General features: G+C 47.9%; 1 protein-coding gene across 3 annotated transcripts in view; it reads left to right on the forward strand.

Moving 5' to 3' along the window:
- HDHD2 (haloacid dehalogenase like hydrolase domain containing 2) overlaps positions 1–16904 on the forward strand; it is a 31448-nt gene that overhangs the window by 11984 nt on the left and 2560 nt on the right. For all 3 annotated transcript variants that reach the window (XM_030566132.1, XM_030566131.1, XM_030566133.1), the window contains exons 4-5: positions 7886–7970; positions 14050–14266. In XM_030566132.1, the coding sequence (XP_030421992.1) occupies positions 7886–7970; positions 14050–14266 (302 nt within the window). The remainder of the gene's footprint in view (positions 1–7885; positions 7971–14049; positions 14267–16904) is intronic.

Raw genomic sequence — 16904 nt, forward strand, 5'->3', positions numbered from 1 at the left:
CAGGAGCCACCGTGAGGCGAAGAGGCTGCAGGTCCGAGTGACGAAGCCTGTCATTGCCCTGAGTGATGAGGTCTGGGCTGACAGGCCGAGCAACGTGGTATGTCAGTGCTGCCTGGACCACTCTGGAGTGATCATGATGACGCACGCTCCGCCCCTGCGGAATTTGAGCAGGACGTAACGAACCAGTGGGAACAGCGGGAAGGCATAATGCAGTTGGCCGTTCCACGGTATCAGGAATGCGTCCAAGATCGATTCCGAGGAGAGACCTTGGAAGGAGCAGAACACCTGGCATTTCCTGCACTCGCGGTGAGCGAACAGGTCTGTGTGAGGAACCATTTCCACTTCCGGAAAGCGGGACGCCTCACATGGGGCAGAGTGATGACTCGTAAGACAGGAAAGACCTGCTGAGTCAAAGAGATAAGACGTTCCGAACGCCTGGGAGAAAGGACGTCGCCAGCTCCATCGAGCGGGCCATGCAAAAGACCCGGAAATGGATGGCCTCCTGACAAAAAAGGGGGGAGGACTATGTCCCCCCTGAATGCTTATGAAGCACCTGGCCATTGTGTTGGCTGTAAACACCGAGATACAACGGCCTCGCAGCTGCCGCTGGAACCCCTGGCATGCCAGGCGGACTACTCTGATTTTTGGGGCATTAATGAGGAATGCCAGCTCCCTAGAAGACCGAAGGCCTTAAGCTCGGAGGTGACCATGAGCACTCGAGCAGAGAGATGATGCGTCCGCCGTCAGGGGCAGTGAGGGCTGGGGCGGATGAAACCGCATCCTGTCCACACCAAGGAGGGGGTTAGCCACCACTCTAGGGAGCCTAAGGCGTTCGAGGGAACGGTGACTACCATGACCATTGGCTCCCTGTCCAAGCGGTACGCCAAGGTGGGCCGGACTTGGAGAGGACGGAGGCGGAGCTTGGCGTGTTTGGTTACAAACTTGCGGGCAACCATGGACCCAGGAGACTGAGACAAGAACGAGCTGAGGTCGTTGGGAAAGCCTTCAGACCTCAGATGATTGATGCCATCGCCTAAAACCGCAGTTGCGATAATCAGGCTCCGGCTAGGTAGGAGACCAAGATAGCCCCTAGGAAGCCCAACCTCTGCGTGAGAACCAGAGTGGATTGCTCTATAGTAATCATCAGGCCTCGATCTGTGAATAAGACCGTGACGATGCCCACGGCTGAGTGGGTTGTGTGTCAGAGTCTCCTCGGATAAGCGAATCGTCCCAATACGGAAAAACGCATATCCGACATAGCTACGGTAGGCGGCGACTATGGCCGTAAACCGGGAGTATTCACCGCTGGCTATAAAGCGGAGGCATCTCCCGTGCGGAGGGAAGATGGCATTGCGAAAGTACGCGTCCTTCCTATCCAGGGCGGCATAGTAGCCCCCAGGAGGCGAGGATGGAATAATGGTTCCCAGGGATACCATGCAGAACTTCAACCTTATCCCAAACCGGTTGAGTCCATGCAGGACCAGGGAGGTCTGAGACCTGTGTTCGAGTGGGGAACTAGGGCATAACGGGAGTAAAACCCCTAGCCCCTTTCGTCCGCTGAAGGGGGACAGGGCTGGAGCAATTTAAAGGTGGTACCTATGCTCCATCGTGCGCAGGACCCAGCGATCTAAAAGTAACTGGGGCCATGCCAGGAGAAAGCGGGATCAGGATCCCGTCCTGCGACTGGTACACCGCCCTCCGGCGAACCTTGGAAGGTCCGTCTTTGGTCCCAGTGGTAATTGCGAGGGACCTCGACTTTGGCCTTTTAGGGGGCCTGACGTTTGTCTGCGACCACCTTGGCCTTGCCGTTTTCCAGAGTTCTGCCTCTGGCTAGGCACAGAGTATGGCGGCTGGGGCCATAAAGGCCTGCGTTTGGTCGCAAGCGTATACACGCTGAGACGCATTAGGACCCTATTGTCCAGCAGGCTTCGCAGTCTGGGGCTGTCTCTGCCGCGAAGATGCCTTTACCAACAAAGGGTAAATTCTTTCCCCCGTCCTCCAAGACGGCAGCGAACTCTAGGTGGGAGGTTCGAGGGAGAAACTCCTCCACCCAGGTGCTATAATTATCGCAGCTAAGCAAGGCTTGTTGCTTTGCTACCCAGAGGCGCAGGGCCCCTGCAGAGTACACCTTGCATTCGCCAAGGCTCTTTCTGCTTCGGGGCTGGCGCCCGCTGGCCATGATATCAGGATCGTGGTCCTGAGCATAAAATCTGCGCATATGGGATGACACGGATGCGTGTCCGGATGGCCATGGAGGTACTAAAAGAAGGCACGGGCCGAGTCTCTGACTCACTCGGACCTTGCCCAACTCGGCACCGGGGACCGGCATCGGGAGGCGTATCGGTACCTGGAACGAGATCCAGACCCGCAACCAGAACGGTGTCGGGAGGTCGACCGAGATCTCGAGGCTCGGAGAAGAGCTACAGGAGTCAAGGTACCTGCCCCGGTGCCAGATGTCGGAACGGTGCCGATAGCGGGTCGGCGAACGGGATACCGACCGGTGCAGCGAGTGTGACCAGTACCGAGGAAAACAGTACCGGGACTGCCAGTGGTGTCCGGCGTGCCGACAGGACTTGGAGTGTCTGCGGGACCGTGATCATGGACGGTGCCGCTCTGCTGTACTGACAGGGGACAGTCCCTTGAAGAGACTGTATTACCCGTACCGGCGGTGCCCGGGTCAGGCAGCACTGACTCTGTCATGGCACTGAGAGCCCTCGCCGTTGGTAACATCTCCGGCGTGCAGGGAACAGCAGGCTCAACCACAGTGCGTACTGGGGAGCTGTCAGGCACCGGATTCGACGGCCCTCGTGGGGCCGGGATCCACGGTACCGAGGTCATCAGAGCTTCGGTAGGTGCCGGTGCCGGGCGAACCGAGTTAGATAAGCTGTCTGGCTGCGGTGCCGTCAGCACTGAAGCAGCGGGAGTAATACGCTCAACCACGGCGCGTGCCGGGGAGCCGTCGGGCACCGGATTCGATAGCCCTTGTGGGACTGGAATCGACGGTGCCGATAGAAGCAGCCGGAACAGGAGCTCAACCACGGCGCGTGCCTGGGAGCCGTCAGGCACCGGATTCTACGGCCCTTGCGGGACCGGAATCGACGGTGCCGACGTCATCGGTGCTGCAGCAGGTGTCGGTGCCGGGCGATCCGACTTAGACTAGCTCTCTGACCGCGGTGCCGTTGGCACGGAAGCAGCCGGAGTATTAGCTCGACCACGGCGCGTGCCGGGGAGCCGTCAGGCACCGGATACTACGGCCCTTGCGGGACCGGGATCGACGGTGCCGACGTCATCGGTGCCGCAGCAGGTGTCGGTGCCGGGCGATCCGACGTAGACGAGCTCTCTGGCTGCGGTGCCGTTGGCACGGAAGCAGCAGGAGCAATACGCTCAACCACGGCGCGTGCCGGGGAGCCGTCAGGCACCGGATTCTACGGCCCGTGTGGGACCGGGATCGACGGTGCCGACGCCATCGGTGCCGCAGCAGGTGTCGGTGCCGGGCGATCCGACGTAGACGAGCCCTCTGGCTGCGGTGCCGCTGGCACGGAAGCAGCAGGAGCAATACGCTCAACCACGGCGCGTGCCGGGGAGCCGTCAGGCACCGGATTCTACGGCCCGTGTGGGACCGGGATCGACGGTGCCGACGCCATCGGTGCCGCAGCAGGTGTCGGCGCCGGGCGATCCGACGTAGACGAGCCCTCTGGCTGCGGTGCCGCTGGCACGGAAGCAGCAGGAGCAATACGCTCAACCACGGCGCGTGCCGGGGAGCCGTCAGGCACCGGATTCTACGGCCCTTGTGGGACCGGGATCGACGGTGACGACGTCATCGATGCCGTAGCAGGTGTCAGCGCCGGGCGATCCGACTAGACGAGCTCTCTGGCTGCGGTGCCGCTGGCACGGAAGCAGCAGGAGCAATACGCTCAACCACGGCGCGTGCCGGGGAGCCGTCAGGCACCAGATTCTACGGCCCTTATGGGACCGGGATCGACGGTGACGACGTCATCGGTGTCGTAGCAGGTGTCAGCGCCGGGCGATCCGAGTAGACGAGCTCTCTGGCTGCGGTGCCGCTGGCACGGAAGCAGCAGGAGCAATACGCTCAACCACGGCGCGTGCCGGGGAGCCGTCAGGCACCGGATTCTACGGCCCTCGTGGGACCGGGATCGACGGTGCCGACGTCGTCGGTGCCGGGCGAGCCATCTTAGACGAGCTGTCTAGCTGTGGTGCAGCTGGCACAGAAGCAGCAGGAGCAGTAAGCTCTACCACGGCGCGAGCCGGGGAGCTGCCAGGCAGCGGATTCCCTGGTCCTGGGGGACTGGAATCGACGGAGCCGAAGTCATCGGTGCCTCTGCAGGCCGGATAACGCAACTGAGGCGAGCTCTCTGGCTGCGATGCAGGTGGCACGGAAGTAGCGGGAGCAGGGGGCTCAACCACGGCGCGTGCCGGGGAGCCGCCAGGCACCAGCAGGAATCGTAGACTCTCTCGACCTCGGAAGAAGGGAGCGGTGCCGAGTCGACATCGGTGCCGGCGACGGTCGGTGCCGAAAGGCCTTAGTGGTACCGGCGGGGTCCGGTGCCGAGGAGGCGCTTCTGCCCGCCGCTTGAACATCGCTCCGCGCCCAAGGTGGAGGGGCAAGTGAAAGTCCCGCACCTTTTTGTTCTCGGCTTAAAAGCCTTGCAAATGGGGCACTTATCTGTCAAGTGTGATTCCCTGAGGCACTTCAAACAGGAGTCATGTAGATCTCTCTTCGGCCGCGGCTTCTGGCAAGCCGGGCCCCTTTTTAAAACCCGGTGAGCCATGCATGGCTCCGGCACTGGGCTCATGGAAGGGGCTACTTCCTGAACCCCGCTAACTAAACTAACCATACAAATATATATATAAAAGTGTTATAACTGCATAATTATATACGAGAAAACGAGTAGCTAGGGAAGTGGAGGTCAGCTAAGCCGCGCTCCACCGTTCCAACGACCGACACGGGCGGTAAGAAGGAACTGAGGAGCGGGTGGGCCGGCAGGAGTATATATGGAGCGCCATGGTGGCGCCACTCTAGGGGGCGACCTGCCGGCCCACTGAGTTGCTAGGGTAAAAGTTTTCCGACGAATGTGCACGCGCGGCGCGTACACCTAACTGGAATGGATATGAGCAATCACTCGAAGAAGAATATCCAGATTCTAAATTAACCTGATTTGCAGACAATCAGAATCTTAATATCCCTTAATTTTAATTCAAAGGATGACAGATTTGTGCATCATTTGGTATTGTTCCCTCTCCCACCCCCCCTCCAAACACACATGCCAAAAATATTAGTCCTAACAGGTTTATGATTTCAGTAGGTTCTTATCCTTTCATGCCAGAAGCTGGGAATTTTCTATTTAAATTTAATCCAACATTCTATTCAGTATTCTTCAGAAAAGTCTCAATGGGCTATGGGCAGTGAAACTATAATCTATTCTTTCTGTTTTTTAAATCAGATCTCTGTAGCTGAGAATAGCTTCTGTATCCATGCTCTCAACAACCCTTATCTAGGCCAGGATCTGCAGTTTGTTTCTAAATCAGTTTAGCTAAACCAGTGCCACTTCTGTGCATTGATTAGACTCAACGTGGACTGCATTGGGTATTTTGGGGTCTCTCATACATATTCTCAGTAGCATTCCTGAAACAGTTAAATAAAATGGAGAATGTTTTAAATTTCTGTTAGTAACTACAGTTGGATTGTTCTTCCAATTTTCCGCATATAAGATTGGTCACAGATGGATGAGTGTAATCCATTCTTTAGTTAATGGACCCAGATGATTTCAGAGAGTGTCTTAATCTACATGGTGTCTCTGAGTGCTACATTTTGTATTTGGCTCTCTGGATAAGCTGAAAGATGTGCAGTATGAGACACAGGACAGTAATCTGTTTGACTTCAGACCTGTTGAGGCACAGAAGTGCTAGTTATTCCAGCAAGGATAGCAGTGCAGAAACGGCAGCATGTGCATGATGCTGCTGCCTGCCTCACCCTTGTGCTTCTGTCTCTACACTGGCTTCAACTCTGCTTCCACTGCTGGTTCTATGACTTGATTCTGTTCTGCAAAGGCATTAGTGGGCCACATCCTAGCTACGTTAGAGATAACATCACTATCGGAGAACTGACACAAAAGTTGTGCTCCTCTAGAACAATGCAGAACAAAGCATGTGAGAACTGGCGGTAAGATATTCTCAAGGGCACCTGGCTGGGTAACGAACTTGCAGAAGAGACTAATCCAAAGTGTGATGGCCGTCAGGTCCTGCTGCAAGGCCTTCCTCTCTGGATAGAGATTTTCCATCATAACCAGAATGACATTTACAACCATGGCTGCCAAAAAGAAATCTCGCCCCAAGCAGAACTTTCCATAACCAGAGGAGAGCAAAACACTCGCTGAAATTTACTACATCCCTGTCTAATTAACGTGCAAAACACCTGGAAACTAACCATGTAAATTAAGCATTCAGAGATTTCTGTTTCAGATGATGGTGATAGAAGTGAAGACTTTGTATACTCTGTCCCTACACTAGCTAAATCTTTCCATATGTGTGGTTGGGTGGATCTGTCATCACAATTACTGATCTGGAGTTACATGCCTTGAGGAGAACAGCGGATTCCTGACACATCAACCCCTTTATCTGTGTCAGAGCTGAAAGACGCAAATTAATCCTTTTTATGTGCATGTACTTATGGATCTGAGGACAGAACTAAAAGTGTCTTTTGTCAGGAAATACTGACGTCTTTTGTCCAATGGCTAACTGTACTCACAGTCTACTTTTAAAATGAAAGGGTTTCAGTGTGTTAAACCAGAGAAGATAACACTTCTTCTGAAAACCAAAAATTAATACTTGCCTCCGTGTTCAACAGGAAAGTGCTAACCCCAAGTGTTATCAACTAATGAATCCAATCTCATTTGCCTCTGGGATCTTGAGACCCTGTCCTATCAGTTGCTATTGATCTGACTGCCCACTTTCCTCCTCACAGTGGTCCTTGTGGATTGTAATCAGCAAGAATCATGGAAGTTAGAGCTGCCCCATGGTTCAGAGGGTTATAATTTCCTGTTCAGATTTCCTAGTTTGTGCATTTGTGCAGGAAGAGAGAAGCCATTCATTGTTTTACTCCTTTTCTTCTACAGGGCACTGGGAACAGTGCAATCCTTTTACCTTTTATTCGTAGTGTTCACCATTAAAATGTCTGCATGTGTCCAGGTTCCGCAAAGGATTGCTTCCTGAGATGCTGTAGTTTTCCCTTATACTTAGAATGGGAGCTGTCAGTGGTAACTGGTCAATGTTGACTATGGAATGGCTTCTGCCATATTTAGATTAAGTGTGGGCCAGATGACCCGTCCCCCCTCAGCTTCTAGAAGTCCTGGCACAGTGGAACTACTGCTCTGCTGCTGGGTGAAGGGATAAGCTGAGAAGTAGCTGCATGCGAGGACTGCATACTCCCTACACGTATGCTGCGGTAAATCTCTCTGGAGCAGCTTGGAGGGAAGGAGGTTGGAGTTGCACTGGAGACAGTCAGCATATGGATCCAGAAGTTTCTGATTCCCCTATTTAGGGATCCTCTGTGGATCTTGTCTGCTAATAGAGCCCTGGGCTGTAGAAGTGGCATGTGTGAGCAGCCTCTCCACAAACTATGTGGGTTGTAGGCAATGGGGGGATTCCATTTCCCCCTGCCAATGCTTCTTAGCTGCCCTGCACGAAGCCCTTCTATTCTAACTTTGTATCGGAGATCCAGGGAGGCATTTAGCCACATGGAAGGCTGAACGTATATTGTTATGTATAAACTAATTCGCTCACTGGTCATAAGACAAAAATTGTTGTTTACAAATGTTTTTTAGAGTAAGTAAATCTGAGGGGTTGTGTTTTGGTTTTAATTTTCCAGGGATACCTACAAATGATCCCAATGCCGTGGTGGTAGGACTAGCTCCTGAGCACTTTAACTATCAGATGATGAATAAAGCATTTCGGTAAGTCGTGAGAAGATAAGAGCTACCTTACTGGCTCAGACCATAGTCCATCTTGCCCAGTATCCTGTCTCCAACAGTGGCCTATACCAGAGCATCAGGAGGAGCGTACAGAACAGGGCAGTTATGGAACGATCCACCCCGTCTTCCACTCTCGTCTTCAGATAACCAGAGGTTTAAAGTATTATGTATTATTTGTACTGTAGTAGCACACAAGACCCCATTCAGGATCTGATTGGTGCTTGGCTCTGTACAAACATATAAGAGACACCATCCCTGGCCTGAAGAGGTTACAGTCTAACTTACAACTAGACGCAACCAGTGTGAGAAGTAATAGGCGGGGGGGAATGAGAGGTAGCAGCAGCAAGAACACTTGGTTACTTAAGTGAGTCTCAAAGTGTCTTTTTCCGATGTCATAGGTGTAGTGCTGAAGGACAGCCATCAGGCTTGCTGGATCTGGAGGCTTAACTACACATTTACCTTAAGGTGGTTTAACATGGAATTAAATGGGTTTCACAACCTGTAATTAAACTGCAGAACTATTGCTGCAGGATGTTGTAGTGGACAAAATGTGAGCAAGATTCCAAAAGGGATTGGACATTTTGTTACAAGAACATCGAGAATTAATACGTTTTGGAATCTTGAGATTCAGGATTTAAAACAACCTCTAATTGTTAGGGATTAGGAGACCTAATGTGGGGGGCACATTTGCTCTTCCACCCCCCAGCACTCTTGCATCTGCCTAATGTGGGATTTCTTGCATCTTCCTCTGAAACATCTGCTGCTAGCCACAGTTGAAGACAGAATACTGGAAAAGCTGGGTCCTTGTGTCTGAGCCAGTCTGGTGGTTCTTGTGCTCCGAGAAACAGTATTTAGTCTATTTTGTCTCTGTATTACTGAAATGATAACATGGTTAAAACAAGTGACTGCATTTGTGCCTGTTTTTCAGTGGCTTGTGCAGTGCCATTTTACCTACCCTTTGCAATGTGTTCAGCCACACACTGCTCTTCTAGTAATTTTGAGGCTTAGGATCCATTTAACTTGGACTTATTCTTGGTATTATTAGAAAACTGCTTTAGCTGTAGGAGACTGAAGATGAGTCTCTTGCTCTCCCTACCCCTCAGTCAGTGTGGGCTCCTGTCCTGCCCTGCTGTGAGGAACACAGAGAAGCATTGAAGAGTAAAATGCATCGTAAATCCTGTGCTCCGAGACGACCTGAATGCTGCCCACCTCTCTGGGAGCCCATTAAAGCCTCTGCCTCATTGTTCAACTCTCTACTCTGCTATGAAACATGTGGCTTGTAGATGGATACCTTCCAGTCTGTGCCCCACCACACAATTGTTTCTTACTTTGGAATCAAAAAGAAACATGGTCTCAGTTACTTTTTAATTCCTTTTTACAACCACTAAATTCACACAGACCGTAGTGATCGGTCTTAGCTGCAGCTTGGAGATGGCATCTTCAGCAGGAAGTGGGCAGGATCTTATCTGCATGCCAAGCCTCCATGTAATAGAAAGTGTATTGACCTGACACGTACCTTCTAGCTGCCTCATTAGTGCACTTTACCAGTGGCGTTGGTGTTAGAGCTTTGCGGCGCACTCATAGGTAGACTCTAATTTCACAACTGCACAAAGTTAGCCCGTCAGATATTCCCACTCTTGCTTCACTTTTTTATTGATATTTCTGTCATGAATCTATTGGAAGCTGAATGACAGCAGTTAGCTGCCTCAGGCTGGAGACCTGGCACTTAAAGTGAGTGATTGATGACATTACTACTCCGGGTGACTAATGGACCCAGGCTCCATTGTGGCACTGTGTGAAAGAAGCTGGGCAAAATAATCCCAAGTGGAAGGGAGTGGAATTACTGCATAGCTGAATTGGGCCCATTGCTATTAACTATAGGCTTTGGTATTTGGCCTGGTCATTATTGTCATTGAGTAGCAAATCCAGCTCCCACCCCTCTAGCTGTGAAGGTCTCCCTCGCAGCGGGACGGGGCTGGCCCTGCTGCAGAAGAGGGAACTGTATTGAGGGTGTGGCATGGGGGTGTGCACCCTTGGTGTAGAGCATAGTCCAGTTTGGGCAGCCGTGTTCGGGAGACAGGTAGGTTGCGACTAGATGATCCACCATGGAATGAGCCCTCTGTTCCTTCAGCCACCTCACCCCATGACAGAGGCTCTTCTACCTGGAGGAAGACTATTTCTTATGCAGATCCCTCCTGCAGATAGCTGGCACATATCCTGCTATCCAGGCTGGGCACCAGGTCCTGGGATGTGCCCTGAATGACTGGCTAAATACTGAGGAAAGCCTGGAGCAAACTCCATTCAGCTGTTGTGGGTTTTGTTTGTTTCTAAAGAAAGTGTGTAAATAATGGTTTCATTCTCTCTCTTCTGGCTTTGTACTGGCACCCATCAGCATGGTTTCTGAGTGCCTTCTTTTAATGAGAGAGTTTGGGATTCACAGTGCTTATAACAACATCCTGAGGACTACATAACCCAGGAGGTGGGATGCAAGGTAAGTGGGGCTAGATCTTGCATTCCCTGTACACCAAGAGTTCCATCTGAAGAGATTGAACTTGTAAATTTGTTTTTAATACATGTGGTTTTGAAGTACCATCTAGAAGAATCCTATAGGACAGTGGTTCTCAAATGTATTTGAGCACGCTCCACTTCTTTGTGTCTGTAGTAGTTTGTCCTCCTCTCCCACCATACAAGTACATATACCAGTAAAAAAAAAATCAACATGCAACTCTCACTGAATATTAGAAACAGTAAGGCATTGATTCAAACAGCCATTTAAATATATAGTAATGTACATTTTAAGTGAGATACTGCTTACTTGTATCACACTGTTACTAGTCTAATGGGATGCACCTGTTTTTTGGAGCAGAGCAATTCCATTGTTTGAGTAGCCTTTGTCTGGTGTTGCACAAATGAGCCAATGATCCATTGTAAAAAGAATAAAAGCAAAACTGTGATTGTGGTTGCTGCTTACCATGAAATGTGCACACTGCGTTATAGCAAACGGATTAAGGTGCAGACAGCAAATGACTTTGTATAATGCTATGCAGCCTTAACAGAAGTCTGTCAAAATGCGCAGTGCCATCTAGAGTGAAATGCACAGTGCTATCTGATGACCTGATGGCTGTAGGAACCAGCTTTGCTAGTTGTTTGTTACTGTGGGTAAAATGTGTGCAGTAAGATTTTTTTTTTTCCCTAAAGTTGCTCACATCCCTCCCAGCATACATTCAGGGGTGCACCCCCTAGTTTGAGAACTTCTGCTATAGGGTGAGATTCTTCCACCTAACTATTGAATGTAGGTATCTTTGTGCTTCTGCAATATTAAATTCTTCCGTACCCCAATTGTGTGCCCACACTGTGTGCAGATCTGGCTGTAGCAGAGGTTTGCAGAGCCAGGTCTGAAAGACATGGTCAGGTGAATACATCTGAAAAGCTAATTGCACATATTGTTAAAGGTGTCTCATTCTCCACATGCTCCCTAATAATGACTATGTCTACCCATGTGCCAGTGGCTAGAATTCCAAAATAAATGGGTAGATATGGATTTACGCAGTTTAAACATGGGTTAAAACTGTAGCTCTTCAGTTGAGTTTCTGCCCCAAACAAGCTTCATGTCAGATTTCAGGGATGCATCTCGGAGGAAGTAACAGACAGTTTCTACCCATGATGAGCGGACCAGTGATGGGGGCATTGTTCTTGTTGAATCTGTTTTGGATTACTTGTACTAATGAAACGGAGTGAAATGTTGTCGGTTTTATAATACTGCAGCTGCCTGTGGCGCTTTGCAAATGCGTATGAAGAGAGAGACTTGCTCAAAGAAGTATACTGCCTAACCTAGACCAGGATGGACTGATTTGAATCAAAGTGATTTAAATCACCAATTTTAATCATGATTTAAATCAGCAAACAGAAAACCCTGATTTAAATAATTGATTTGAATTGTGTTTTTCATTTGTATTTTTTAGTTATTTTCCTAAAGAAAGGTTTGTTTTTCCCTGATAGGTAACCATTACAATTTTTACACTGAATTTGAGGCTTTTTTGTGCTAGCCAGTGACCCAAACTCCTGAACTAGTAGAACTGACTTTAAAACTTGGCAGCAAATGTACTGCTTCTATTATATTTTGTATTTTATTTAAATGATTTTAATTGATTATAATAAGTTTAGGACTTAACAAATCAACAATTTTAAATTTTATTTTAAATCTTTATTTTAAATAAGCCTGTATTTCATTTAAAATCACATTTAAATAAAAAAATTCAATTTTAAATTTAAAAAATCATTTCTATTTATTCACCCTGATTAAGACAGATCCAGTTCTTTGGGTAGAGGTACAGCAGAGTGCCAGACAGAAATTAGCATTGAAAGAATGTGAAGGGATAATAGGAGGTTGCTCTCCAGATTGGATTTTTCTGGAAGGCTTCTGTGCAAGATAAGTGGGACTAAAAGGAGAAAAAGTCCTCCTTTCTCAGTGCAAGGAAACTGTTAGAGGGCCCCTATTGATTCCTGAGCTGTAGTACTTTGTGGTTAGGAAAGAGTTTTGTGGCACCTTAAAGACTAACAGACGTATTGGAGCATGAGCTTTCGTGGGTGAATACCCGCTTCGTGGGATATTCACCCACGAAATCTCATGCTCCAATATGTCCGTTAGTCTATAAGGTGCCACAAGACTCTTTGCTGCTTTTACAGATCCAGACTAACACGGCTACCCCTCTGATACTTCGTGGTTGTGTTTTCCACTGTACTGGTTATATTTCTACCCCTTGTGATAAAGACTTAGAATTGGCTGCAGTATGTGAAGAATTTGCTGTTTTGGCAGGAAGAATGAAAAACTCATTTTATTCTTGCTTGCAGAAACCCCAGGTAGAATTTTAAATTTTATACTGACCTCTACAGCATGCGTTGCTGGAGAATCGGAATAATAATAATGGGGCTAAGGAAATGTGGGAACAGCCTAAATTGGGGGGGAGGAGGGAAGAAATAGCTCCTACTCTCTCAAAACATTTCTAGATCCACTTTCTGAAGCCCCCAGCAGTTGTGGACAGCTGAGAACTTCAGTGGAAGGATTTCCACTCATTAGTCTCTCATTATTCTAATTGGAGGTGTTAAGTATGTGTTGATCAGACATTTTGACTAATCCTCCATTCTGAATTTTTCTCTCCCTGTAACAAGGAGATTGTATACAACTTTGTTCCTAAAATGTAACTTCTGATGGCACCGCTGCTGCTGCCGCTGCTAAGAATCAAACAGCTATTTGAGTATTCAGTAGTGTATGTATGTGTGTGATGTGTAGGCCTGTGGACATGCTGATCTTTCCTTGTAACTAGTGCATGTTTTTGTTTTAACATACTTTTGTTTTCTTAATTCTGTTTTGGATGTTTTCTGCCTGGAGTTCATCCTAGCCCCCATCAAAACTTGGGCATGCTGGAATTGGAATGTGGGAGTTGGAAGATGGCGCCGGCAGTACCAAGATTTGCTCTGCTGAGTAATCTGTATTGCAGAATTCCTATGCAGAGTAATTTTGGAAGCACTGAAATATTAATCCACCCAGCGAAGGCCTTGGAAGATTAGCAGGAAATTAAATGTGTGCATCCATCAAAATCACCAGCACTATCTACAGTTAATATCTAATAAAATATTTACAAGGATAAATCAAATGAGTTCTTACTTCAGCCATAGACAAGGGAAAGTGACTTTGAGGTTCTGTTAGATAAGGGAATTAATTCCATCACTGAGTAAACAGAAATATATACTCATCCTTTGAAAAAAACTTCTCTGGCTCTTGCAGTCTTTTTAAGACAGTGGCTTCATTAGATTTTTTTTTATTAGCTGGTTCTGCTGACTGGAAGGAGGAAGGAAGTAACTTTATTTATGTAACTCGCTCAGTAAAACACTAGTTTAATTCTAAACCCTGCTACAGTTTGGGGCTTGATCCTGTTTCCATTAAAGCTAATGGGAGTTTTTGGCATTTACATCACTGGAAGCAGGATCAGGCCCATAGTAGCACATATCTGTGAATCCAAGGCAAAACATGTTTTTTTTGTCTCTTCCCGTGGTTCTCTAGGTTGATCCTGGATGGTGCCCCTCTTATAGCTATACACAAAGCTAGATATTATAAGAGGAAAGATGGCTTAGCTCTGGGCCCTGGACCTTTCGTAACTGGACTGGAATATGCTACAGACACCAAAGCAACAGTGGTGGGGAAACCAGAGACAACCTTCTTTCTAGAAGCCTTATCGGGGACTGGCTGCAAGCCAGAGGAGACGGTTATGATTGGCGATGTAAGTGTAATAGCTGAGTGTGTGTATTATCATCTACCTACCTCGGTGGCCCCCATGTCCATGGAATGTGAGCACTTTGAAGAGTATATTCTTCCAGCACGCTTGTGAGATAGGGAAATGTTAGAATCATAGAAATGTAGGGCCTGAAAGGACCTCAAAAAGTCATCAAGTTCATCCCCCTGTGCTGAGGCAGGACCAACTAAACCTAGACCAGTGTTTGTCCAACATGTTCTTAAAAATTTCCAGTGATGGGGATTCCACAAACTCCCTTAAGTCTAGTCCAGAGCTTAACTACCCTTAAAAGTTTTCCTAATATCTAACCTAAATCTCCCTTTCTGCCCATTATTTCTTGTCCTATCTTCAGTGGACATGGAGAACAACTGATCACTATCCTCTTTATAACAAGTCTTCAGATATGTTAAGAGAAATTATCAGATCCCTCCATTGTCAACCCCATTTTAGAGATGGGGAAACTGAGACACAGAAACACTTAAGGCCTAGTCCAAAACCCATTTAGTCAATCCCATAACCTCACTGATCTTGCCCAGACTCACACAAATCTGTAGCCAGGAATAGAAATCGCCCCTCCTGAGTTCCAGTTCAGTGCCTTAACTATAGGACCATTCTTCCTCTCTACAGCTATGCCACAGATTGCCAGCTCCAAATAAGCATTTCCATGATCCTGCACCTATCTCGGATAATTAATTAAAAAAAAAAATTAAAATATTTACCCAAAACAAGGAAAATAGTAGCTCTTTAAAGGGACACTGCCAACTTACTCATTTATTGTGAGGGAACAAGTTTTCTCAGCTCTGTTACTAAGATCAAGTAATTACAACAACAAATTTTTAAACTCCAAAAGCTTGTTCTTACAAATTATACACTTGGGCCAGATTGGAGTGGAGTCTCTTTAAAGATCATAACTCTTGAATGTTTGGCTCCTGAACACACTACAGGAGGTGAGGTTGAAATATTCCACATTTAAAGAAGTAATTACCTTAAGTGTGTGTTAGAACTATAGTAACCAAACGTTGCATATTGTCAGGAGAAAACCTGGCCTGTTCCTGAAAATAACTGCCCATGGGAACTCTACCTCCAGCCCGGGATGCCACTGAGTTCAGCAGGTCTCATTGCAGGAATAAGGGTCTGTGAATAATGGATCCTTCTGCAGGATCGGACCTTTACGTTGTAATAGATGTTAATTCAGAGTACTTGATTAATGTTTCAGAATGGCTTTCATCTTGCATTATATTATAGGCAAGGCTGATAGCACCACCTGTTAAGGTTGTCGAACACTTTCCATTAAAAGACCCTGTTTTCAATTGCTTAGAACTTTGCTAACATTGGGCTGGAATTTTCCATGATGGGTGTTGTCTCAGGCTGATTTTTTGGGGGAAATTTCAGCTAAAACGGTTCAGCTATTTCTGAGAATGACAAGGGTAAAATACACTGCTTTCCCCCAAGTTAAAAATTCTGGTGACATTTTCTTTGAACTGTGCTAGCACCACATCCTTTGGAGCAGGAACTTGAAATTTGGCTGAGGGGTGGCCTCTGAGTCGAATATGTGCCTTTTGCTGGATCTGTAAAAATCTGCCCAAATTTGGGGGACGGTTATAATTAAGATTTTGTCGCATTGAGGGATGCTCAAGCCTTTCACAGCCTAGCACTGACCAGATTTTTCATGTGCATCCCCCCAGTGTGACTGAAGCCAGGGCTTCAGAGGAAAAGCCTGACTTTCCCTGTAATGGCTGCTCCCAGCTACTCTGGGCCTGGGTGGGCTAAGGCACCAGAACTGAGAGTAGTGAGCCTGTTTCTCCTTTGCTTTCAATGATTTGCTGCCGGCGCCAAGGCTGCATGGAGGAGGAAGCCATATGATGTGAATATAGAGGGGACTAATGCCAGACCACAAGGCAGGGAAAGAAATGGGTTGGGACAAGGAGTTAGACACAGGTGTCGGGAGAAACTAGAACTGACTGAGTAAAGAAACTAGGAATGGAACTGGGACAAGAAGCCTGAATGCAGAGTGGGAGAAAGAAGCAGGCATGGGGAAGTGGCACGACTGAGCCAAGGACAAACTGGAATGAACAGAGCAGAAGGGGTCAAGGCTGGGAGAAACTGGCAGAAGAATCTGTGCTCACTAGAGCACACTCCCTTCCAGAGCCTGAACGGAACCCAAGATTTCCATATCAACCTTCTTCTGTCAGCAAATATCTGTGACACCCACTGGCAAAGTATGTCTCATCCCCCGTCCAGTGCTGGTCCACACAGAGGATGACAACCAGTTCTCTGTTAGCTCGAGTAGCAGAGGTTTGCACGGTGAATCGAAAGGTTCCAATGATGACCCATGTGGGGGTCAATATGATGCTACATGATGGAATTCTGGTTTTTTCAGTTTCTTTTTAAAAAAGAAACCTAAGTACATTAAAAGAACAGTGTTAACATTGCAAAGTCAAGCACTCAGGCAGCCTGAATTCTGGTATTTCCTAAGTTCTGAGTGCACTTGAAGATGCAGATGGCACACAAGCCAACTTCTAAAAGTGCCTAACTCCCACTGATCTTGGTTTTTTCTGCAAACCCCAATAGGCAATGCTCTGCATCTTTAGGCACATAAGTACTTTTAAAAACTAGTCCTTAATGT

This window comes from Gopherus evgoodei, chromosome 6 (genome assembly GCF_007399415.2).
Source record: "Gopherus evgoodei ecotype Sinaloan lineage chromosome 6, rGopEvg1_v1.p, whole genome shotgun sequence".
Taxonomy (NCBI): domain Eukaryota; kingdom Metazoa; phylum Chordata; order Testudines; family Testudinidae; genus Gopherus; species Gopherus evgoodei.